This window comes from Bos javanicus, chromosome 26, assembly GCF_032452875.1.
Source record: "Bos javanicus breed banteng chromosome 26, ARS-OSU_banteng_1.0, whole genome shotgun sequence".
NCBI lineage: Eukaryota > Metazoa > Chordata > Mammalia > Artiodactyla > Bovidae > Bos > Bos javanicus.
Genome location: NC_083893.1, coordinates 40,037,711 through 40,063,624, shown reverse-complemented (window position 1 = coordinate 40,063,624; position 25,914 = coordinate 40,037,711). Strand labels below are relative to the sequence as shown.

General features: G+C 46.1%; 1 protein-coding gene across 1 annotated transcript in view; it reads right to left on the bottom strand.

Annotated features, from left to right (window-relative positions):
- The window catches only part of PLPP4 (phospholipid phosphatase 4), a 147,534-nt gene that overhangs the window by 3,260 nt on the left and 118,360 nt on the right, over positions 1–25,914 (bottom strand). Inside the window, exon 6 of the mRNA XM_061403662.1 lies at positions 9,990–10,160. Within this exon, the coding sequence (XP_061259646.1) occupies positions 9,990–10,160 (171 nt within the window). The remainder of the gene's footprint in view (positions 1–9,989; positions 10,161–25,914) is intronic.

Sequence of the window (25,914 nt, the reverse complement as noted above, 5' to 3'; positions counted from 1 at the left end):
CTTTTTCATGCACAAAGTCTTAGGGACACACCATTGTTTTGTTTTTCTAATAACCCCAGAGAACAGGCCTATGGGGTATTACTTTTATGAGTATCTGAAATGACCCAGGACATCTGTGTTTGAGTCATTGACTATTGAACAGACCATGCAGAGAAACCTATAAATAATGCCACTTGACTTTTATTTTCTGTGACAAGGCATTGGTCACATGCACAAGGTGCATCACGGACCAAAAGATATCAAGTCATTCTGAATGTACGTTCCCCGAGCTTACTGATGCGGCAGCAAGCCGAGCATGTGACTGCCGTCAACGCTGTTTTCCCATTTAATGGAATGAATTAGAAGTGGTATTGTAGGTGCCACCATAGTTATTAGAAGCAACTAGGGCATCGGAGAAGGCAATGGCACCCCACTCCAGTACTTTTGCCTAGAAAATCCCATGGACGGAGGAGCCTGGTGGGCTGCAGTCCATGGGATCGCGAAGAGTCGGACACGACTGAGTGACTTCACTTTCACTTTTCACTGTCATGCATTGGAGAAGGAAATGGCAACCCACTCCAGTGTTCTTGCCTGGAGAATCCCAGGGACGGGGGAGCCTGGTGGTGGTGGGCTCCGCCTATGGGGTCGCACAGAGTCGGACACGACTGAAGCGACTTAGCAGCAGCAGCAGGGCAATGGAAGGTCTAGCAAAGGCGCCTTCTCAGCAGTTATTCAGGGCTTTGTTTATCACAAAGATGGTGAATAAGATTTAAAAAATGACTTACTTAAAGAGAGAGATTGTCATTAAGTGCCATTTAATGAAATCCCATTCCCATCCCGTACAGCATGTGCTTAGAGAAAAGCAGGCAGGAGACAAGCGGCCCTTGCTAGGGAAAAAACTGCCTGGGATTGACTTCACCCCAAATATGGTCGCATGGGACTGGAAGGCTCAAAGGGGGAGTGTGTGGATCTCCATGTCCCCAGAGTACACAAGCCACGGTCTTCTCACTCAGCATCGACGTCATTCATCCATCATGTATTTTGCGAGGGGATCAGATGTCAGGAGTGATGCCCAGTACCAGAACACGAGGCTGAACAAAAGAGATGTGTTCCCAGTCCTAGGGGTTAAGATGGACACTGAGAAGTGACAGTCTTACCAGTGAGCGGCAGCTGTGGTGAGCACCAGGAAGGAGGAGGCGGGTCTGTGAGATCAGCCCGCAGAGTGGTTTGGCTTGTCTGGATCGGGGGAGTTTTTCTGAGGACAAGACCCACGCGTCAGCCCTGCAGGAAGAGCAGGTGCAAACCAGCGGGGTAGGAAGTGGAGGCAGAGATGGCAGGGCAGTCTTCCTGGCAGAGGAAGGAAGGGGCATGGCCAGTTTGAGAAACTGAAAGGAGTGGTCCATCTTTTCCCAGAGAGGTGTGTCTTTACAGTTCTATAGGACATAAATTGACCAGGCTTCTGGTGTGGGCTGGAGAAGACGGTTTTCCATGGCCCCTTGGGGCTCTGTTGAGGACCAGGGGCTGCACTAGCTTTCTAGGCTGTTGTCTGTGCACCTCTCGGCTCACATCTACCTGTCAGTGTTAACTGCCCCTTGAGTGCCTCATCTTCATCTCCCCACGCCCAGTAGTTGTGTGCATGTGTGTAGGTGCAGTCACTAAGTCGTGTCTGACTCTTCGTGACCCCACAAACTGTAGCCCGCCAGGCTCCTCTGTCCATGGGATTTCCCAGGCAAGAATACTGGAGTTGGTTGCCATTTCCTCCTCCAGGGGATCTTCCCAACCCAGGGATCTAACTTGGGTCTCCTGCTTGGCAGGCTGATTCTTTACCACTGAGCCACTCGGAAGCCCAGCCCAGCAGTTATTATGCAGTAAATGTTGAGATGCCCTGAACAGCATTTACAAGATGCACTAAAGAATAGACACCACAAGACATAAAAGGCCACATATTATGTGATGCCAAGAATATGCAATGTCCAGAAGATGGAAATCCATAGAGAAAGAAAGTAGATTTGTGGTTGCTGGGGGCTGCGGTGGCTAATATGATTTTCTGGAATTAGACAGTGGTGATGACTGCACAGCTCTGAATATACTAAAAACCATTTAATTGCATACTTTAAAATGGAGAATTTATGCATTATGAGTTATGAATTACACCTCAACAAAGCTATTTGAAAGGGGAGGTTAGAATCAATACCTAGAGGGCTCCAATGGTAGTAGAAAGAGAGCTAGACTTTGAATCAGGCGACCTGTATTTCAGTCCTTACCTGGAAAACGAGGATGACCTCAACCCCTTCTCATGAAGTTGAAGGGCAGGAAAGAATCTCATGGAGTCTGGCCTACAGAGGTGCCAGTACTCAGCTCTGGCACCGACAAGCAGAAAGTGTTCTGATGATGTGCTATCAGGTCCCTGGGAGGAACACATCCCTCCCTGTTGCCATGGCAACATCCAACATCACTCAGCTGGCTTACTTGGTATCTTGTATGCCTTGGGCTTTATGACCCAAGACCCTAGGGTAAAGACCATTTCTGGAAAACTCAACAACCTCACATGATTGTTTCTGGTTTTTTTTTTTTTTTTCTGCTACTAATAATGCATCCCGTTTTTGTGACTTTGAGCTTCTATAAAAGAACTTACCTAGCACAGAGAATGCACACTCTACCTGCTACACTGTAAGCTGGCAGGGCAGCACCTAGTCTGTCTGCCTCAATACTGTGCCTCCATCGAGAATATGCCTGACACACAGGTACAAGAGACATACTGAATGAGTGAGTGGATGGTTTTGGAAGTTTACTTTTTGGCTTATTTTTGAAAAGAAAGAACTTACAAAGAGTAAGAATAATTTTAGGAAAACCAGTGTATAGAGAAAATAAAATTAGTAAGAAAGGAATATGATTTAACCAAAATTATTAATTCCTGCATTCCACACTTATGTACTGAGCACTGCTAAGCATTAAGAATTGTTCCTCCAAAAGATACGCTGAAGTCCTAAACCCCAGTACCTCAGAATGCAACCATATTTGGATATAGAATCCGTACAGAGATCATCAAGCCCAGATGAGATCAGTAGAATGGGCTCTAATCTGAATGGTGTGCTGATAGGAAGGGGAAATTTGAACACAGAGATAGATACAGAGGGAAGGTGATGTGAAGAAACTCAAGGGAAATGCCACATGAAGACAGAGGCAGAGACTGGAATTATGCTTGCAGATGCCGAGAACTATCTGGGGCTGATCAGCTGCAGGATGCACGGAAAGCTCTTTCCCGTGCAGGTGTCAGAGGGAGAGGGGCCACCAACACCTTGACAATAGACAACTTCTATTCAGTTTGTGGAAACTGGGAAACTAACACAAGCACCTACTATGTGCCATACCAGCAAAAGAGACACAAATCCTTCCCCACAGGGAGAGTATATTCCAGTACAGAGAGCAGCAAACTATGCGAGCCATTCATTTATAGGCTGGTGTTCACACCACCATCACCAACTCAAGCAGTTACCATAGAGACCACATGGCCCATATAAAGCCCAGGATAGTGACTCTCTGATCCTTTACAGTGGAAGTGTGCAGACTCCTGTTCAAGTGGATAAGAACAGACAATAATCAATACCTAAGAAATGACTGGGGCTTCCCCAGTGGCTCAGTGGTAAAGAATTTGCCTGCAATGCAGGAGACATGTGTTCGATCCCTGGATCAGGAAGATCCCCTGGAGGAGGGCACAGCAACCCACTCCAGGATTCTTGCCTGGAGAATCCCATAGACAGAGGAGCCTGGCGGGCTACAGTCCATAGGGTCACAAAGAGCTGGACATGACTGAAGTGACTGAGCATGCAAGCAAGAAATGACTGGGTTTGTCAGAAGGTGGTAGATGAGCAAGGTGAACACCACAGAGAATGTGGGGACTGGGCTGCGATTTCAACAGAGTGGTCACTATAAGACAGCCTCACTTGAGCTAAGATCAGGAGGAGGGAAGGGAAGGAGCCATACACACATCTGAGAGAAGCGCATTCTGGGCACTGGAGACAGCCAGTGCAAAGGCCCCGGGGTGGGAAAGCACCGGCATGAGCAAGGAGGGGCAGTGGAGAACGCCATCAGAGAAGCAGGAATTGCGGGACCAGGTCTCACAGTCGCTGTAGGACCTGGGCTTTGATGCTGATGGACACAAGGAGTCCCCAGGGGCAGAGGAGCAGGTACCACACGTGACAGGGTTTAAAGGCTCTTCCTGGCTGCAGTGTGAAGGGCAGAGGAGAAAGGAGGGGAGACAGTAGCAGGGCTTCTGCAATAACCCAGGCAGCAGGTGATGGTGGTCTGAACTACAGTGGGCATAGGAAGGTGGCTTCTGGAATTACTTTGAACAGAAAGTCAACAGCAGAAAGCACTGTTAAATGAAGCCAAGTTGTCAAGAGACTTGGAAGCAGCCAACACCTGTCTTCCCTGGGAACTGAGCAATGCAGAGGCCAGGGCAGAGGGCAGGGAGCCTGGCTGAGAAAGCCTTTCAAGGCCCAATGCTCTCTGCCCAGTGGATTTTTTTTTTTTTTTTAATATTTACTTATTTGGCTGCATCGGGTCCTAGTTGTGGGGCATGCGGGATATTCGTGTGGTGGGTGGGCTTCTCTCTAGCTGAGGCGCATGGGCTCAGCAGCTGTGGCACTCGGGCTTAGTTGCCCCGCAGCATATGGGATCTTAGTTCTCTGACCAGGGATCAAACCCACATCCTCTGCACTGGAAAGCGGATTCTTAACCCCTGGCCCATCCAGGGCAGTCCCTGTTTAGTGCATTCTGATCCCAGAAAGGGAGTGGCCTGGGCCTGCTCAAGGCCTCCGCAGGGATGCCCTAAGTATGGTGGCAGAGATGGTGGATTCACGGGCAGCCAAGGCCCAGAGGTCCCAGACCCCAAGCAGCATTTGGCAGCTGATGATAAATGTGAATGCAGACACACCACATGGGCAGCCAATTGTGGAAGGAGGAAGAGATGAGATCAGTTCACCTGGGAAGGAGGATCTTGGAGGGAGGAACTTAGTGCTCCTGTTCTATGTAAGGCTGGTGGGTTTTGGTGGGAAGCATGATATCGTTCCAAAGTCTCCTTTTCAAGTCACTTCATTTAGAAAATCTAGAGATTGTTTCATAGAGAAGGCAATGGCACCCCACTCCAGCACTCTTGCCTGGAAAATCCCATGGACGGAGGAGCCTGGTGGGCCGCGGTTCGTGGGGTCGCTAAGAGTCGGACATGACTGAGCGACTTCACTTTCACTTTTCACTTTTCACTTTCATGCATTGGAGAAGGAAATGGCAACCCACTCCAGTGTTCTTGCCTGGAGAATCCCAGGGACAGGGGAGCCTCGTGGGCTGCCGTCTATGGGGTCACACATAGTCGGACACGACTGAAGTGACTTAGCAGCAGCAGAGATTGTTTCTGACAGCCCAGGGAGGACTGGTGAGCAGTGTGTCCCTCAACTGTGTGTGTGTTGGGGGGAGGGGGTGAATGGGACTGTGCAAGGAGGGAGCAGACTCTGCCTGGCTTTTTAGTGTGGTTCAGGTACAGTTAGGTGCAGGGTGCTCGCTACATTGCTCAGATGACCCCATGGACTGTAGCCCCCAGGCTCCTCAGTCCATGGGGTTTTCCAAGCAAGAATACTGCAGTTTGTTGCCATTTCCTTCTCCACGTAGGCACAGCGCCCTCATCCTCAAACACCCCATCTGCAGAGACCAGAAACTACACCTGAACTCATTGCACATCACAGACCCTTCATGGCCAAGTCAGGAAACTTGGCAAAAGCAGTGGCGCCATCTTGGAATTTTGAGGCCAGTAAACATGGCGTCTGTGACTGACATGGACGCGTCCCGGCCTCAGGCTGGGTGGGAACAAATGACTGCTTCCTCCCTTGAGACTTGTTTCTCTGGATTACATTCAGACCTACGTGCCCTTTCTTATGACGAAACACTACCTAAGGCACCCAGGGCTGCTTAAGAGAGCTATGGTTAGAGAATCAGTGTTGGCTAGAAGGTTACTTGCAAGCTGGAGTCACATAAGGAAACACTGGATCCAGATACAAGGATCTGAGGGTAGAAGGAGCGCGTTATGTCCATTCATGGAAAAAACAACACACTCCTGCCACTTCTGGCTCTGACTGTCCACTGACAGGAACCATAAACCCAGGAGACTATGAACTGAGGCAGAAGATGGTTCAGGGAGGTGCTCTGTTCTTTCTGTGCGTTTTTCTCCATAGATATTCCCCCCAGCATGGGAATTCTACAAGTTTTAATGCTGAAAACACACAGTTAATCACAAAGGTAAGCTTCTTTGTGAAGCGTTGACATCACCCAGGGACTCTAACTTCCAGCTGACCCAAAAGCCAGCATGTCACAGAGACAAGGAGAACTTCAGCCACAGAAAGATTTATAATCCATCCAGTGATTTTATTTGTGAAGAAGCCCTGTTACATGTCTTACTGCCCCTCCAGACCATGGCCTGTGCCCTCCATGTTCCTCACTTAATAAAACAACAGACTCGTGTGGAGTGGCGCTGGGAAGGCAGAGAAGACCGGAAGGATGTTGATAACCATGATAATGAACAGAGCAAAGCATTTGAGATTATGGGTTATTTACTGGATATGAATATGTAATCGAGTAATTGGATATACTTCCACATTAGACACAGTTGCTTAAATCAAAATTGAAATGGAGTCATAAAAATCTCATAATATTAATGTTGTTAACTAAAGTCTATAATGAGAGGTTCTCAGGTTGTGCTGCTGCCTAGGGGTCTCCCCATGAATTATCATCATGACGGAAGGCCCCCGCCCACAGTCACTGGGCAGCTCAGTACACCAACAAACAACACCTCGTTAATCTCAGCCAGGCATCCTGCCTCCAACACCCTCCCACACAGCAGCCAAGGGCCTCACCGTCTACCTTTTCTCCAAGCTGCAAACCTCTGCAGCCTCCCTGATTACTTCCTTAATAAGTGAGTGTTGAACAAATAAAATTTTCCACTCATTGAACACTGCTGCTTTTAGCGTGTAATAAGGGAAAGAAAGATGGAGCTGAGATGTGGGGTGTGTGTGTGTGTGTGTGTGTGTGCTTAATCACTTCAGTTGTGTCCAATTCTGTCCAATTCTATGGACTGTAGCCCACCAGGCTCTTTTGTCCATGGGATTCTTCAGGCAAGAATACTGGAGTGGGTCACCATGCCCTCCTCCAGAGTATCTTCCCAACCCAAGGATCAAACCTGTATCTCTTCTGTCTCCTGCATTGGCAGGTGGTTGCTTTACCACTAGCACCACCAGGGAAGCCCGAGCGGTGGTGTAGCTGGGCTCTCTCAACCTCGGCCATAGATGTTTGGGGCTGAGAAGTCTTCCCGGTGGAGGAGGTGCTATCTCATACACTGTACAATGTTGAAGAGCTTCCCTGGACTCCACCCACTAGATGCCAGCAGCCACCACCACTCCCACCATCCCATCTGTGAAGATGTCCCCAGATATTGCTAAATGTCCCCTAGAAGGTTCAGTTGCTCCCCATTGAGACCACTGGTATAGACAAGGACAGATGACCTCCTAAAGGGGAATTAAGATAAAATGAACCCAACTCAGGGCCCACTAGAGGATCCAAGGAAAAGCACACTCTGCTCCTGGCTAACTCCAGGGTATGAGCTGAACAGGTGATGGCACAGCTGAACGAGTAGCTGGGCCACATCTATGACCTGTAACCCACTCAGGCACATTTAGTTCGGGCTGCAGGATGGGTCTACCATGATGCAATTTTGGCTTGCCCCTCCCCGCCCCCAAAGTACAGCCCTACACATCACTGATCATAAATTCTCTTGCTTTGCTTTCCCATCAGCTCACAGAGCATTAGTATTCTCCCTCTACTGCTCCAAGTTCCCTTCTGTGCCAGTTGGATAGGATGGGCATGAAGCTCCGCTGCCAACAGGGCTTGGGGGCACCAGCTGCATGAAGTCCAGCATCTCCCCAAAGCCAAGAACTGCGATTCTTCATCCTTTCATGATGCACCAACCACAGATCAGTAGTAACAAAAGAGCATTTAAGACAGGCCAACCTCTCTTCCTAGGTTTTCAGGATAAGATCACTACACAAAGGTTCTTACTATCTTCCAAGATGAAGCCAAAATATCAACTCTGAAATCCTTCATCATTTCTCAGGTCCAATGTGGAGAAATAAAAGTGGAAACCAGGGATTCAGAGCTTACAAATGTGCCAAAAGCATGTCCATCTCAAAATCAGTGGCTTGGGAGACACAACACATCCTTCTTTAGAAATGATGCACTAAGCAACTTCAATATTGATTCACAGTTGTGCAACACACTTTCATTTACAAAGTACACTCAGATCCATTATTTCATTTAGTCGATGAAATGGCTCTGGGAAATGTTGAGGGATTATTGTTCCCATGTTCAAAAGGAGAAACTACAGTTTACAAGGGATAAATGAGAAGCAGTTCATGAAATGCCATCCAGCCCGTAACAGTCCTCATGTGGAAATGCTCTAATCATATGTGCCACCATGATTCTGGTGGAAAATATTCCTAGTTCCAAGGATGCGATGGGTCCGCCCTTGCTCTGTTGGCTCAGTGATTCTCTTCCTGCCCCTGCCCCATTGTGTGGGATCATTATCCATAACTTCATCCAAGTCACTGATAAAAGCAGAGAACAAGGCAAGGCTCAGGGTGTAGCCCGATGGGCCTCTACTGACCACCCCCATCAGCAGGGCCTCAAACCTCCTTGATGTCTCCACCTGTCTAGACCATGCATCAGCCTCCTTTTCTCCCAGACCCTTCACCCCCAGGTTGAAGCTGCTGCTGGAAGCTCATGACACCCAGCGTGTGAGTTTCAGGAGGGTAGAAAGTGGAGCTGAAGCCAGAGAAGGAGCAGAAGTCCCCTGGAGAAGATGGGGCAAAGTCACCTCCAACCAGGAGCTCCCCTCACCTCTGGCCTCAACTGTTGCCTCACTACCACTGGGACAAACACCTGGGAAGAGGTGAGAAGAGGGTGGTCAGAAAAGGGGGCAGAAGGGAATGAGCCCGGGGGACGGCAGGAGGACAGGAAAGGAAGAGGAAGGGCCGGCCACAGACAGATCGTGGAAGGCCATTCATCCAGGGAAGCCGGATTAGGATTCGGCACATTTCATGCACTGTGTTTGCTGAAAGCTGACACAGTGGAACTCTCCATGGTGCTTCTCAGACTTCATCAGAATAAATGGACTGCTTTGCTAACAATGCACACTTCTGGCGGTCACTCCGAACCCACCCTCAAGAGTCCAATTCCTAGGTTGGAGTGGCCTGATCAAGGTGATCTGAGTATTGGATTCTGGGAAACACAGCCCTAAGCCCTGCGCTCCTGGAGGGCACGCCTTCTATGGACACTGCCTCTGTCTCTGCTCCCTTTCTTGCCGTGGCAGATGCTGCTGTGGTTTAGGCAAGCTGAGAGCTGCAGCTGATCTGCAGAGGGGCATGGCACGGTTTTGCTTTATTCCAAGAACAAGCCCCTCAGTTGTCCTGTGTTATTCTGACTTGGCACAGACACCCCAGGGCTGAAACATATAGGTAAGCCTCACCCAGCCCTGCAGTGGCTGCTGGCATCCATCCCTGGGCTGGAAACCTCTTCTGGAAGAGCATCAGTGGTGAGAAACATGCCTTTATGGGGTGAATGCAATAGGAACCAACCACCACTTGGCACCAAGTCTGAGAACAGAGGCAAGGGATCCAGCAGGGAAGTCACATCTGAGTCTGTGACTGAGGTCCTGCCTTCCTGGTAAGACTCGAGCTGCCTAGTTGAGCATGAAGGAATGGGAGGAGCTCTGATTCTGTTCCCAGCAAGGCCGGAGCTCACCTGAACAGGTGCATCTTCTTTAAAACTGTGTCTGCTCTGTCATTTCAGCGAACTCTAGTTTCTCACAGCAGGCACGCACTTCTCCCCCCGGTAGGTGCAAGTATCCCCCCATCCCTGCACGAGAGCAGCAGATGGCGTGTGGACCGGGCGGGCCTGGGGCAGGGACTCACCTTGCCAGTGATGCTTGTAGTCACACATGCGGGACAGGGCGATCATCATGGCACAGTACAGGGGCAGGATGGCAGCACAGAGCCGCCAGCTCTTCCCCCGCCCACTCTCGGTGAAGCAGTGCAGCTTGCCAGCCAAGTAGAACGTTGTGAAGCCAAGGCCTGAAAAGGCAACTGCCAAAGACAAACAGCAGGTGTTACCCTAGCAGGTGGGACGTGGCAGGGACACAGGGCACCCAAGCATCCTGGCTACCATCTTGCAACACCCCCAGGGTCAGGACCATGTTGGCGCCAGACACCATCTTGGCAATCTGTGCTCTTGCTAGAACCACGCTGGTATGAAGCTTTCAACAATGAGAACAGCCTTTCAGGCTTGCATGCGATCACAATCTACTCAATCTCATTCATTCAACAATGATTTGAGGGGTAGCTACTGTGTGCTAGACAGGCATTGTTCAAGGTGGGGGAAATTAAAACTTGATTCAGAGGCTGTCTCTGCTCTCAAGGGGCTCATGGACTGGTTGAGGGTCATGGTTGTGCAAACAGAGTTTTAATACTGTGTTTGGAGTTCTATATGAATAAAAGTGCCTGCAGAACAAATGACTGATGACCGCTTAGCTTTGAAAAATGAGGGAAAGAAAGGGAGTTTTAGCTTGGTAAGTTTTAGCTCAGGAAGATGGGACCAGCAAATGCTATGGAAAAGTGGGTTTGACAGAGAAGCCAGTGGTGACACATTTCTTGTCTTCTCTCAGAAATTATGGTTATTAGTTTTTAGAACTGCAAATGCAACTCATAGCTTCATTGGATCAATTGTCTAAAGTGTGGAGTCAGGTGGAGTAGGTAAGCCCTGAGCTTTTCATCTAGTCAGGTTTAATACACAGTTGAAGTCAGTGAGATTTAAGGTGAGTATTCTGTGGACTTAAAACAACAGTGCTCAAACCCGGGCTACACTCAGAAATCACCTTTAAAACCTGCTGCTGCTGCTGCTGCTGCTGTCACTTCAGTCATGTCCGACTCTGTGAGATCCCCATAGACGGCAGCCCACCAGGCTTCCCCGTCCCTGGGATTCTCCAGGCAAGAACATGGAGTGGGTTGCCATTTCCTTCTCCAATGCATGAAAGTGAAAAGTGAAAGTGAAGTCGCTCAGTCGTGTCTGACTCCCAGCGACCCCATGGACTGCAGCCTACCAGGCTCCTCCGTCCATGGGATTTTCCAGGCAAGAGTACTGCAGTGGGTCGCCAGTGCCTTCTCCACTTTAAAACCTGGGAAGTTTTCAAAAATACTGGTAGTCAGACCTCATTATCAAACCTTCTATTTGCACTAGTCTGGAGTGAACCCTAATGGTGCACACATGCATTTATGTGTGTGTGTGTGTGTGTGTGTGTGTGTGTGTGTGTACTCCTCAGGTGATGGTAATGGCAGCCAGGAGTGAGTTTAGATGCTTCTTTTGGGGGAAGGGGCTACAGCTCCCACCTCCTCTGGACACTAGTCTACTCAAAACTCTCCTCTTGATCAGAAAATACTCCTGAGGGGCAGGGCTCCTAGGCAACCAGCCTACACAGTGATTTGATAGAGTTGGTAGAATGGGGCTAACGCCAGGGCATCAAGGACTTTAACAGACTGTCTGAAGCCTGGGCAGCAGCCTCGGCACCAGTGAGTTAGTCGCAAATACAGAACCTCAGAACCGCCCCAGACGTACTAAGTTAGAATCCCCTTTCACAAGATCCACAAGTGAGCTGTGTGCACCCTGAAGTCTGAGAAGGCCTGGCCTATAGAACATTCATCCTCTTGATACAATGTGTCTGAGAGTCCATCTTCAGGAAATAATAAAAAACCATGGGGATATCTAGAAGATACTCTGCTTAAAATTATTATGTAATTATGGGGAAAAAAATAAAGAGAAAGAACTAGACTATTCCCACTCAATGAATTATGATGCAGCCATGGAAAATATTCTGACTATGCGAAGGAGATCACACCAGTCCATCCTAAAGGAAATCAATTCTGAACGTTCATTGGAAAGACCGATGCTAAAGCTAAAGCTCCAATACTTTGGCCACCTGATGTGAAGAGTCGACTCACTGGAAAAGACACTGACAGTGAGAAAGATTGAGTGCAGAAGGAGAAGGGGATGACAGAGGATGAGACGGTTGGATAGCATCATCGACTCAATGGACATGAATTTGAGCAAATTCTGGAAGATGGTGAAGGATAGGGAAGGCTGGTGGTTTGCAGTCCATGGGGTCGCAAAGAGTCGGAAATGAGTGAGCAACTGAACAACAGCAAATGTAGCACTACAGACAATACTTAGGATACAATGTTAAGTGAAAAAAGCAGGACTCTAAGTTGTAAGTTCATTATAATCATGGTTATAGTATATAAATATGAATAACCTGCAGTTTTAATGAATTATCTCTGATAATAATGTGTCTTCTTAAATAGGGTTCCCCAAGTATGAACAAAAGCTTATGCCAAAGCAGAACTTTTTCAACAATCAAATTAAACAAGGTAACAGGATTGCTTGGTTTTGTTTTTTTATTAGTAAAACAATATTAAGCCAGGTTTATCTCAGGAATAAAAATGAAGCACTTAAATATTTTTGAATAATGATTTGTACTCAAACAGTAAAGCAGTGCCAGCATACATTGAATATTCTGTTTAAAGTAAAACTCTGTGCAAAACTGCATTGCCCAGGCCAGTTCTACATTGTTTGCTATGATGAAGGGTATTATTAATAGATGGTTTATAGTGTGTTCCAAAGCGGTCCCATTTGGCCACCTTCCTAGCAAGTGCAACGGGCTCTCAACTCCCCATCCTCATCCATTTTGCTCTGTTTCTTCTCTTCATTCACACTCTGCCCTGAGGCATCAGAGTGGGCAGCAGAGGCTGGGGACTTGGCTCTGGTGGGTACTGGCCTCATTCTGAGCTCTTAAGGGAGGAGTAATAGACTTTGTTCAAATCGGACAGCCTAGCAGTATACCCACCTAACTACTGCTGCTCCATTTATATAAGGATCTTGAGCATCTATGGATATCTGTGTCCGCAGGGGCCCTGGAACGAATTCCCTGAAGGATACTGAGGGACGACTGTACATTGAATGTGATGAGCATCCAAGATCTGCCCTGAGGCTTTGCAGGGTTATGGATGGAAGTTTTCAAGATTTGAATCTGAAGAAAGGCAGTCCTGGGTGTTGCCAAGTTGTCAATATTAAAAACAAGGTCAGTAAGTATAGGGTGGATATTGAGCAGGAATTTGTATGTGTCCCTATAAACAATGGTTTGGAGACTTTAAGATAGATGAGTCCAGCCTCTGGAAAGATTCACAAGATGGACAAGAGAAGGGACTGCTAAAAACCCACCAAGGTCAAGTCCTAGGGCATGTGGTCCAAGGCCAGACCCTTGACCTCCACCAGGTCACCTCCCTGACCCCAGAAACTCAAATTTGGATTCCAAATTTGAGCTCCAACAGTGGGGGCCGTGGCTCAAAGAAGAGCAGGCAAAGCACGTCCTCTCTCTCACAGTGGGGCCCATGCTGCAGGTCCTCCGAAATGGAGAGTTATCTGCTTCTTGGAAAGGAAGTGAAGTGAAAGTTGCTCAGTCGTGTCCGACTCTGCGACCCCATGGACTATATAGTCCATGGAATTCTCTAGGCCAGAATACTGGAGTAGGTAGCCTTTCCCTCCTCCAGGGGATCTTCCCAACCCAGGTGTCCTGCATTGCAGGCAGATTCTTTATCAGCTGAGCCACAAGGGAAACCCTCTTGGAAAAAAAAGAGGGGTTCAAAGGAATTTTAAAGGCTGAGTTCAACAGCCTAGATCCTGCTGGCATCCTGCAGCAGCTGATCTCCTTCGACACATCCTATTGGTCCTCCGGGCAGCGTGTCTAAAGCAGCACGGTGTGTCCTTACTTGTCTAGCTGACACAACAGACTCTGATTCCATGTTAAACTTTATGCTTGTCTCTTTCTCATTGATATTCCTACAGTTATTGAACTGGCATGTGCTCCTTTGACAAAGGGCTTCTGATGCACCTCCTTCTGGCCCAGCCATGGGCAGCTCAGGTACTTTGCCCAAACGCCTGTTTTCCCAAATACCAACTGAATGAGAATTAGGCTCTATCAAACTATACTGAACACATAGGATTCCACAGTTTTCTGCCCCCTCCTCCTTTGAGGCTGGCAGTTTGGGACCAAGATGCTCCCGTGAGCGTTTCAGCTCTGAGATCCTGGGACTTACCAAGGCTTTGATTCAAGTTCAACTGGGAGAAAAAGAAAGCAGAAAGGTTTTTAAAGAAATGCTTTCCAACTTGAGCCAAACAACACCTTCTTCTCTTCTCAAAGAAACGGGCATGTGAGACACTGAAGAGCCTCAGAAGCTGGTATGCGAGTGAGGAGCAGGGAGATGGCATTTGTTCCAAGGGTCTGCCTTCCCCCTGAAACGTGGTCCCTGCTTCCAGCATGATTAGGAGATAAAACCGAGCATTCAAAGATGCAGCAGAGCACCGGGCATTTTGGAAGATGGAGATGATAAAGTATGATAAATGCCTTCATATTTTGTTAACATTATTAGCAACAGAAATACGATTACAATAATGGTATGAGAGAAAGCTGAGAGCCGACCTCTCCTGGGGGCTCAGAACGTGTTTATTTGCTCTCCAGAGTTTAGAACACACACACACACACACACACACACACACACACACAAGCACTCACATGGATCAAGGGAAGAGCATATGCCCCTTGTTTTCAAAGTCTGTAGCAGGTTTTCTTGGCAGGAAGCAGCTGATTGTAAATATTTCTCTGTTGAACTGGCTGTGAGAAGTAAAAATACTCTTGAAGCCTCTAAACTAGGAAGCAGATGAAGGAGGGTGGCTTCCCCACCTGTTTCTGGCACTTTTGGGGCTCACTTGGCTGTCATCAATGAGAGTAGATAAGCAAAACCTCACAATACGAGTTGCTGGTCCAGGTGGTGATGCTAGGCATGTGGCCTGAACAGGGCTATCTGCCTGCCTGGTGATTCTGAAAGGGAGTTACTGACTCATCTCTGACTACACAGATGAACTGTCATAGGTTTACAACATTCCCTTTGCAAGAAAGGTCTATTTACTGAGTCAGCTTAGGTGGCAACCCACTCCAGTATCCTTGTCTGGAGAATCCCATGGACAGAGGAGCTTGGCGGACTACAGTCCAGGGGGTGGCAAAGAGTCGGACTGAGCTACTAACACATACACACTTAGGTGAAATAAAGTCATTTTGCCTTTTCTCCCCAGCTTACTTTAAACCAAGTGAAAGAGGTTTGGACCCCAACGACTGCAAGAAATGAGAAAACTGGCTCCAAAGAAAAGGCTTTAAAAACAAATGAGATAAGAATCAGGGGGACAGGCTCAGCTTTTGGGGTTGTATTTTTTACTCTAATTACAATGAATTTCCCCAAACTGATTATAGCTGACACCACAAATGGAATTGTGTTCTAATGAGGTAATTTGTACAACTTTTTCACATGATGCTCAAAGAGTAAGTATTTTCTTCTCCAAGAGGGAGAAAGGCGATACTGGGTAGTGGAATAAAATTTTTTTCAATTAATTTATTTATGTTTGGCTGAACTGTGTCTTCATTCTGCATGCGGGTTTTCTCTAGTTGCGGTGAGTGGGGGCTACTCTCTGGTTGCGACGCTCTGGCTTCTCACTGAGGCGGCTTCTCTTGTTGGGGAGCACAGGCTCTAGAATGTGGGGGCTTCGTAGTTGTGGCTCACAGGCTTGCTTGCTCTGTAGCATGTGGGCTTTTCCTGGACCAGGGATTGAACCCATGTCCCCTGCATCGGCAAGTGGATTCTTAACCACTGGACCACCAGGGAAGTCTCTGAATAAATTTTAATGTTGAAGGGTGTTTTGAGGAGTTTGCCAGTACATCTCCACAAGACCATCCAAAACCAAGGATGCAGAACATGCATGCCTGGTCAGCCCCTGCAGACTCCTAACAAGCAGTGGGGTGCTGTTGGGAGCGTGGGGTACAGGTTCCCATTCTGGCTCTGCCATTAACTGAATGCATGATCTTAGGCAAGTCTCTTTCCCACTCTGGGCCTCAGTTTGCTCTGTAAAATAAGAGGCTGATCCACAAGGGGCTACCACATCGTGCCCAGGGGAGCCAGGTAGATAGGGAGCATGAGTTAAGTAGTTGGATGTTAAGTCAACATTTTTGCAACAGAAAGCCCTCTTGGTCTGTCTTCTGTTACTGCTCTATTGCTAGACACTCAGATCCAAGAGATACTTTCGGAAAAAAATTCAATGGTTCATTTGTGGTGATAAATGGCAACTAATACCTGGCCTCGCCATTGGGAGACATTTGAGAGTGATGAGGACCGGGGAAAACGGAAACATTCGCCTATTTAAAGATGCAGCACCTTCCCTCTGCTCAAGCTGGTGTCTGCCACATGGGCTCAGTGTTCCCAGAAGTTTTGATATTCTAACAGAAGAGGGAAACCCTGATATTTATGAGAAGTGTCTCCATTTAAATGTGAACAATTCATCGAAAATGAATACAGTACAGACCACATGAAACTCATCTGTGTACTAACAGGGTTAGGTCAGTGGGCTGCCAACTTGAGAACACTGAAATTCTGTTTCCAATGCTAGTGGTCCACTGTCTAAATGATCCCCTAAGTCTGTGCTAAATGTGATAGACATCAATTTATCCCTTCTCTCTACACTAGAGCAAAGAAGCACTTGAAAAGCTTTAGAGTTGGTGTTGCTTAAACCAATAGCAACAACAAATTAAGTGACACAGGAGATTCAGGGATTGAATACTCAATTCAATAGGAGGGAGTACTGTGTGCTGTTGAGAAAAGCAGACCTTTCAGGACTCAGCTCTGCTACCTTCTCCCGTGTGAGCTCATCTCGGGGGGCCTCAGTTTCCTCATCTGTACAATGGGGTTAGTAGCACTCGACTCACAAAGCCATCTTGAGGATGAGCTCACAGAGAGTTGTAACAGGCTTAGCTCGGTGCTGAGTGACTGCTCTCCTAACTCTGCCAGCTCTGCAGCTGCTGTTGAGTTCTGCCTGGTTCTAGAAAGTTTCATCCTCAAAGAAAAGCCTTCCTAAGCTCTACTCTTGCAATCTGCAGCTCCTCAGTTATATAACTGCATGCTTGCTTACAGAGATTTCTGGAGCTGGGTTCCTAGCTTCTTAGCATTTTTTTAGCCCCTACGGCTCTCAGCAGATGTAAAATGATCTCAGCTGGTAAAATGAACAAACTTACAGACCCAGTGAGAAGAGTCAGCAGAGATACTGTTCCCCACTCCACTCGGGAGATGACTGAAGCTCTCCGATGAGAGGACAGACAGCCAGGAGGCCATTCTAATGGCACATGACCCGTCAGGTAGCTTGTCTCCTATGATACTGAGTTTCACCGTGTTGACACCTACTTTTACATCCCTTTGGCCCCAAATTTCTTAAAATAGTTTCTCATTCATAGTTTCTTAATTCATAGTTCATTCTAGCTAAGATGCTTGCTCTGTTTTCTTTATATGACAAGCTATATTTATTAACATTCTAAGTTAATAAGAGATTTCACTTTCAAAAAAAGGATGAGAGAAGATTGCTACAAATCTTAGACTGTGGATCCACAGGGCATCTATTGCCTAAAGCATTCAAGTGAACAGGAAAGACAGTTATTTATTCCTAATGAAATGACTGACAGAAGATCATTAGCCTCTGATGTAGCTATCGAACCAGAATCATAATTTCAAGGGGAGATTTTGATAAAAATTATAGAACAGACTCAGTACCACAGTGACTTTTTTTTCAATCTCTCCTTTCTAATCCAGCAGTAAAGAGATTGTTTCACTATGATGTAGGAGACGTGTAATTTTCTAAATATCACACCAATGATACCTCTTAATTCAATTACAAAGAAGTTGTAATAAAATTTCTTTCATTACAATTGACATAATTCAAGGGTGTTGAGAGGCGGGGTTAAAAGTATTCATCCATGCAGTAAAGTTGCCTGTGATTCCAGGAACAGTCAGAATGCCCAACGACCTCTGGTAGAATTACTTACTCCAGTACCATCAGTCATAAGAGTTAATAAGAATTGCTCTGCTGGTGAGGAGCTGAAAGCCATCTGCTGAGACAAAGGAGACTGGATGGGTCCTAAGCACCTTGGGGAAGGCAGGCGGAGTTTGAGGCTGTTGAAGCCAAAGTCATTCGACCACCTGATCCACAGGAATGGCAAGAACCATTTTAACCCACTGGAGGGGACCAGGTAACCAAGAAGACCCAGTGGCTGAAACACCAGAGATGTCAAAAGAATTGAGAGCCTACAGCACGGCAAGGGCGGCGTGGGGACTGAGCACAGGTGAGAATGCTCTTGTGCACAGCTGGATGGGTCCAGGCAGGCACACTGACCCCCTGCCACCAGCCTCCCACCTGTGTGACCTAGTGTGAGGTGCTTAGCTTCCAGAGCTCAGGCTTGTCGCCTCTAACATGGATGAGCCAACAGTTGTCCACACAGCCACCGAAAGCACCGATGATAGAGTGTCCAGGGCACACTGGACAAAGTGTGCAGCAGTCCTCAAGCCCTAAGTTAAAATCTGATCTCTTTCCCCTCCATCTGCTTCTTCTACTTAGGCTCTTCCTCAAAATCATGCTGCATCCCTGCAGTGAACCTGAGAACGTGGAAGAGGAAATAAAGCAAATGCGCATGGAAAGCTAAAAGGATGTGAGTTCCGGGTTGGCTCCATGACCACGCCACCAAGATGGCATCTGCATCTGTTGCCATTCTATGCCCCACGTCAAAAATTGGTGCTCGAGATGAGTGAATGAACAAATTAGTGACAAGAAGGATAATGTGAAAACTGGACCAGATGGTGTATACTCTTGGGGGCTCCAAGGAAACAGTGATGAGCCTCCCTTTTCTGCCCAACACACTTCTCCTCCTCCCTGCAAGGCTTGGTTTACATGACACTGCCTCAGAGGTCTTCCCCAGCTCCCCAGCAGGTGTGCTGGGCTCTGACTGCCTTCTGCACCTGCCTTCATAACACTTACCACCACTACTCTCATGTATGCGACTGTCCAGCATCTCTCTCCCTTCTGCTAGATTCTCAGCCTGCGCTCACTAGAGGCCCCACCAACACACATACTGAATGAATGGCTGAAGACCTGATAACCAGAGGTTTCACAAAAGAAGACAGGGATGTACCCAGGGGAGGAGAAGGGCTAGAGTCAGGCTTGAACCGCACTGGGTCAGGATAACGTGTGGGCGGAAGGTGAGCTGGGCCTCCACTGAATTCTTCCTTATCACATCCCACCCGCCAGACATTCACAGAGAGTGTGTGTGTCTCTTTTAGATACTCACACACACGCATACACACACTTCCCTGCCCTCCTCCTACAAGAATGACCCCAGAGTTCTCCTGGAGCCTTCATAGCAGGGGTTCCTCTGTTTTTCAGAGGCTGGTAGCCACCTCTGAGATATCTGGGCTAGTTTCTGAGAAACAATGTAAAAAATTCTACAAAAGGAAGCCATGAAATTCTAGGAGTCTGAAGGATGGGTGGGTGGAGTAGCAATTTCAGTGAATGAGAAAAGAAGGAAAGCAGAAACTGTCTACTTGAGCAGGTACCAGGAGTGTTCTATCAGAAGGAGGACAAGACCATCAGGCACAGAGAGCCCCTCTCTGTCAGGCTCTGCACTAGACGCTTCCGTAACTTGTCTTCGCTGCATCCCCAGAAAAACACAGTGACATAGCTATTGGGCCATTACATGGATGAGAAATGGAGGCTCAGGTCAAATTACCTACTGAAGGTTAATGCAGTCCTTAAGAAACTGTGAATTAAGTAACTAGCCATGTAATAAAATAAATTAATTTGCAAAAAATAAATAAAATAAAATAAGAAAAAAAAGGAACTGTGAACTATTTCTAAACAGAGCAAAAAAATCACATGTTTTCTTGGCACGGTTGTACTTACAGCACTTCTAGCTGCCTATTTGTTCTACACTCCCTGTAGGCATGTGACGATCAGGGTCACTGTTCAAGCCTTAGAACCCAGCACACTGCCTGGGAAGAGAAGTCAGCGACACATGGTGACTGAATGAATATATAAATGGCAGAGACAATTTAGTCCTTCCACAAACATAACTTCACTCGAACAAGTACTCTGGCAAGAGGCCAAGCTCCTTAGAGAAAGAAAGACATACATGGCCATGAAAGGTGGTGTGCTCCACCCACTGTTTGAGGCAGTGTGATTCTGCAGCTACCTGAGCCAGAAGATGATTTCCACCTCATGATGGAAAGGATCGCACCGCCTTGTTTGAGAATGAGCCATGGGGAAACAGAACTGAAAAGCTCGTAATTAGTCTGAAAGCAAATGTCAGAGGCAGGAAGTGCAAACAGAGAAAAGCAGACTGTAAACTCCTTGCATAACCTCAGTTTGCATCCTCAAAGACGATTTTGCTCTGGGAAAAAAAAAAAATCAACTCAGACACAATGCACAAAAAGCACAGAGGAAACACGAGGGGTGGGGATGAAACTGACTCTGGGAGAAGAAGGCGGAGGTCCTTCTGTCAAGCCCCAGAGGTACCAATCCTGGGGAGGGAAGAAGCTCAGCAGAGGAGGATTAAGGATTTCTAAGTGACAGAAGTCACTTTGTCTTTCCCCCATCCACCCCCTACAGCTTGATGAAAAATTCTTATTAGGAATCATAAATATTACTCCTCACCCCAGAGAGAGCTAAGTAAGAACAGGCACCAAGATGGAATGTGGTTTTGTACATCACACTCTCCTAATCTACTGAAGGTCTAAATCCCCAGGACGACTTTTGGTTTTTTCAGTCTTGATTATACACCACAATGACCTGAAACATGAATATGAGAATAAACCTTCAAAAGGGAGAGATTACCTTTGTCCATAACACTATTAGAGGAGGCGATAAAAGCTCTGGCAGGAAGACCTGTACTTGAAAACTATAAGACACTGATGAAAGAAACTGAAGACAATGCAAACAAATGGAAGGATGCACCATGTTCATAGATTGGAAGAATTAATTTTGTTAAAATGACCATACTCCTCAAAGCAATCTATGGATTGAGTGCAATCCCTATAAAATACACTTTCCCCAGAACTAGAACAAATGATTCTAAAATTTATATGGAAACACAAAAGACCCTGAATAGCCAAAACAGTATTGAGAAAAAACAAAGCTGGAGGTATCGTTCTTTCTGACTTCAGAATAATACTATAAGGCTACAGTAATCAAGACAGAATGGTACTGGCATGGAAACTGACAAATGGATCAACAGAACACAATAGAGAGCCCAGAAATGAACCGACACCTATATGGTCAATTAATCAATGACAATAAGGCAAGAATATGCAATAAGGAAAGACAGTTTTTTAAATAAATGCTGTTGGGGAAACTGTACAGTTATAACCAAAAAAATCAATCTGGACCACTGTTTCACACCATGCATAAAAATAAATTCAAAATGGGTTAAAAATTTAAATGTAATACCTGACACTGTAAAACTTCTAGGAGAAAACATAGGCAGTAAACCCGTTGACATTTGTCTTATTAAAAAAAAAAAAAAAAAAGCTCTGGCAGGATTCAGATAAAGATAACATTTTAATGGAAAATCATTTTATTTTACCTCCGACAGATGGCCTTAGCAGAACATAAATTTGTTGGCGAGATTTGAATAGTAATATACACATTTGAAAAACAACTAAAAAGAAACAACTAAAGGTAGCCATTAACTGGCCCAAGGTACTCATCTGATTGGACTTCTCAGGAGGCGCTAGTGGTAAAGAACACACCTGCCAATGTAGGCGACATAAGAGACCTGGGTTCAGTCCCTGGGTTGGGAAGATCCCCTGGAGAAGGGCATGGCAACCCACTCCAGTATTCTTGCCTGGGAAATCTCCATGGACAGAGGAGCCTCGTGGGCTACTGTTCATAAGGTTGTAAAGACTCAAACACAACTGAAGCGACACAGCACACACAAGCTCATCTGATTAGCCTCTTCCCAGGGTGTATGGTCTTCAGGAGAAACCCTGGAAGTCTCACTGACTGATACTTCTCAGCTGTCTTCTCAAGATGTGGCCTCAACAGCATCTGCCTTTTTTGAAACGTTGTACCACTGGCAGTGTGATTTGTCAGGGAGAACACCCTTCGAACGTGCCCCTGGAAGCCTTGATTGGGGCTTTCAGCCCTACCAGGAAGGGAATGTGTGAAATAATAGAAATATAGCTCATGACACAGAGCTCCTAAAATCCTTGAAAATCCCAAGGAATGACAAGAGCATATTGTTCCTCTTAAGTTGCTAAGTCATGTCTGACTCTTCTGCGACCCCATGGACTGTCCAGAACTGTAGCTCCTCTGTCCATGGGATTCTCCAGGCCAGAATACTGGAGGGGGTTGCCATTTCCTTCTCCAGGGGCTCTTCCCAGTCCAGGGGTTGAACCTGGTACTCCAGCATTGGCAGATGGGTTCTTTACCACTGAGCTACCAGGGAAGCCCGATAAGAGTATGAGGAACATCTTTTGTTCTTTTGCAGTGACTCTGGGTGGGCTCCTGGAGCATGGCTGGTCCAGAAAGATCAAGCCATGATGAGAAGCTTAGAATTTTCATCTCCTGTTCTCCAGAGAGGGGAGAGGGACTGTAAACAGAGTTCATGATAGATCAGACCTGCATGATGAAGCCTCCACAAAAATCCCAAAGGTACGAGATTCAGAGAGCTAACAGGCTGGTGAACATATTCATGTATCAGAAGGGTGGCCTTGACTCCATGGGGACAGAATTTCCTGTGCCCAGGACCCTCCCAGACCTCATCTTATTATCTTTCTTATCTGGCTGTTCATCTGTATCCTTTATCATAGCCCTTGATAGACTGGTAAATGTCAGGAAGAGTTTCCCTGAGTTCTGTGCGCTGCTCTAGCAAATGAATCAAACTGGAGGAGGGGGTCAAGAGAACCTCAGATCTGCAGCTGATTAATGAGAAGTACAAATGACAACCTAGACCTGCGAAGGGCATCTGAAATAGCGGAAGTCTGGTGGGGATGAACCCTTTACCATGGGATCTGAGACTCTTCAGGCAGAGATGCTGGAAATGAGTGAAACTGTAAGACACCCGGCAGAGAACGGCTTGGTGGGGAAACCCCTGCACCTCTGGTGTCAGAGGCACTGTAAGTGAGATAGGCAAGTGAGAGGAGAGGAAAAACACGGGAGGAAGACTGGGTTGTAGCCGCAGGCTATAAATGGGTGGCCATTAAGAGGATCTACTACCTCTGAGGTGTTCGGCTCAAATGCGGACCTCCAAGGCAGCTGGTGATTAGTGCTGGCCACACAATCCAACCAAACCTTCCCAGTACTGTGTAACTAGAAAAGGGGAAGGAGAATGGACTTCATCTTTCTGTCCTAAGCTAGGCTAGACCAGTGTTTGGTAACTGAAGAAAACCACAGCATCTGTCACTTTTAGGACCAAAGGCCCAGGTGACTGGGTTAGCTGATGAGGCAGCTTCCCAGGCTTCTCCAACATCCCTGTCTCTCTGACAACAAACTCCCATCAATGAAGGCCAGCTCGGTTCATCTCTCACACCTCTAAGCAAACTGATCATAAACAGGACAAGAGCTTCATTTATTTGATGTACACAAAGACTATCTCTCTCTGTTACTTCAAAAAAGATGTCTGATGTTCATGTGAGAATTGTGGATTTTTTTTAAAGTTAGGATGGCCGTTTAAATTTTGGAAAGCAAGTATGTGGCAATTCATCTCCTGTGGTCTTGGCAGCAAAGGACTTTATGCAGAAGCCAGCTTTGGACTCACAAACTTCCTTAAGGCAGAGTCCATGTGGTGACTTGCCCCACACAACAAGGTGAAATCCACCTTGGCTTCTTTTAAATCACTTCACCGAGGACTGCACAAAACAGAACAAAAATAGAAGCTTCTGGGTGTTCGAAGATCTGGTTCTAGCACAGCGTGGGGTCACCCTCAGTGGTCTCATCTGTTCACCAAATGGGGAACATCACCCAGCTCTCAAAAGACATGATATTGGTGAAAATACTTAGGAAACGGAAATTCAACATACAGATGGAAGGTGTTAGTAAAGCTGAGGAAACAGGTGACTAGAAATACTGAAGCTGGTTTCAAGCCTGGACCCGACTGCTTCTAAGCCCAAGTTTAATCCTCTTTCTCAATACAGAAATAGCTGTAATCCTCAAACCCAGGACTTTATTTCCAGCTATGTGGCAGACTCTATCCTGATGGAAATAATTACATGTTAGATGAAATATAAATCAAACAAAAAGCTTTTAAACCTATCACTGAGTTGACACCAAGAGAAGAATTAAGGAAATTAATCCTTAATTAAAGAATTAGTGGAAACAAGGTTTCCCCAAATGACAGGAAAAAGAGGGTCTTAGATGCAAGGAAATGGCATAGCCAGATGGAGCCCTGAGTGTTTACGGAAACCTGCAGACCCTGGGCTTTGAAGGGTTGATGTCTCCCTGGGGCACAGGAGTGAAGAGACAGAGTCTCAGGCCTACCCAAGGTGAAGAATGTAACACAATACCCCTGAATAAACATTAAATCCTAAAGCTTCAGAGTGAGTAGGAAAGGAAGCCTGATTTTCAGAAGAAAAGGTAAGGAAACTTGTCTGTCTCTATTTTTCTACTGACTACAGAGATTCCATTAATATGACTTGTGTATATTTTTGCTGTCCCATTCATGCTTCTCATATGGTCCCCAGAAAACCTAAGGGGAGAATTAATTTTGGATGGCCCTGGAATAAGTAGTGGTCTCTGAAGGAATTCATTTAACTCAGACATCAAAATATTCCCCAAAATAAAGTTCTAGGGGAAGTTAAAAGCCCAGTGCAAGAAAACTCAAAACACAAAATATTTCAGGGCATATATATGAAAAGCAGATTCACAACAACTTTAGATTGTAAGGCATAGACTATAAAATAATTTATTGCAATATGTTTAAGGAAATTATAGGGCAGTATGAAAATGATGACAAAGAAGAAGCATTAAAAATAATGAAGCAGATTATTTTAAAGCCCAAATAAAATTTCTATAAATAAAAAATGAGTCTGGAACTTAAACTAGGGTTAAATAATAACTAGATAGATTAAACGGTAGGTGAGACAAAGCTGAATAGAGAATTAGTACATTGGAAGATAGATTCAGAATTTTTCTAGAGTCCAGTAGAAGAAGGAGGAGGAGAAGAAAGGAGAGAAAGAGTAAGAGAGAGAGATGAAAAATATGAAGAGAGGTTATGGTAAAAAATTCTAATAAATGTCGAACTAGAATTCCAAATTAGAGGAAAAGATAATTGAGAAAAAGGGGAAGAAGCAATATTCAAAGAGCTAATGACAGAGGATATCTCAGCATGTAGAAGGATACAAACCTGAGAATTAGAAAGCCCAGTAAATCTCATACAAGATACAGAAAGGGAATCCCACACCAAGACACACAGTAATAAAACTTTATGACACACAAAAAGCAAGATGCTAAAAGCATCTCAAAAGGAAGCACAAAAGGGGCAGCAATGACACAACTGACTTCAAACATGCCCAAAAAATCGAAGCTAGAAAACAGCAAAATAATATCTTTAAAATTCAAAGAGACAATAACTGCCAAATTAGAATTCCATATTTAGTAAAGCTACCTTTCAAGAATGGGGTCAAACAAAGAAAAATTAGAAAAATAAAAAACAGAGCATTTTCCACAAAAGATGTATCAATGAAGGAAATTTAAAGGATATATTTTTGGCAGAAAGTAGAAACACTGAGATGGAAAAGAGAATGGTATGTACATGGCTAAACTATGCACAGGTTAGTGGTTTTGTTGGCAGGAGAGAAGAATTGGGCTAGAATTAAAACACCAAAGAAAACCCACCAGATGTGTTAGAATGCGTTTATCAGACCTAAGACATTCAAA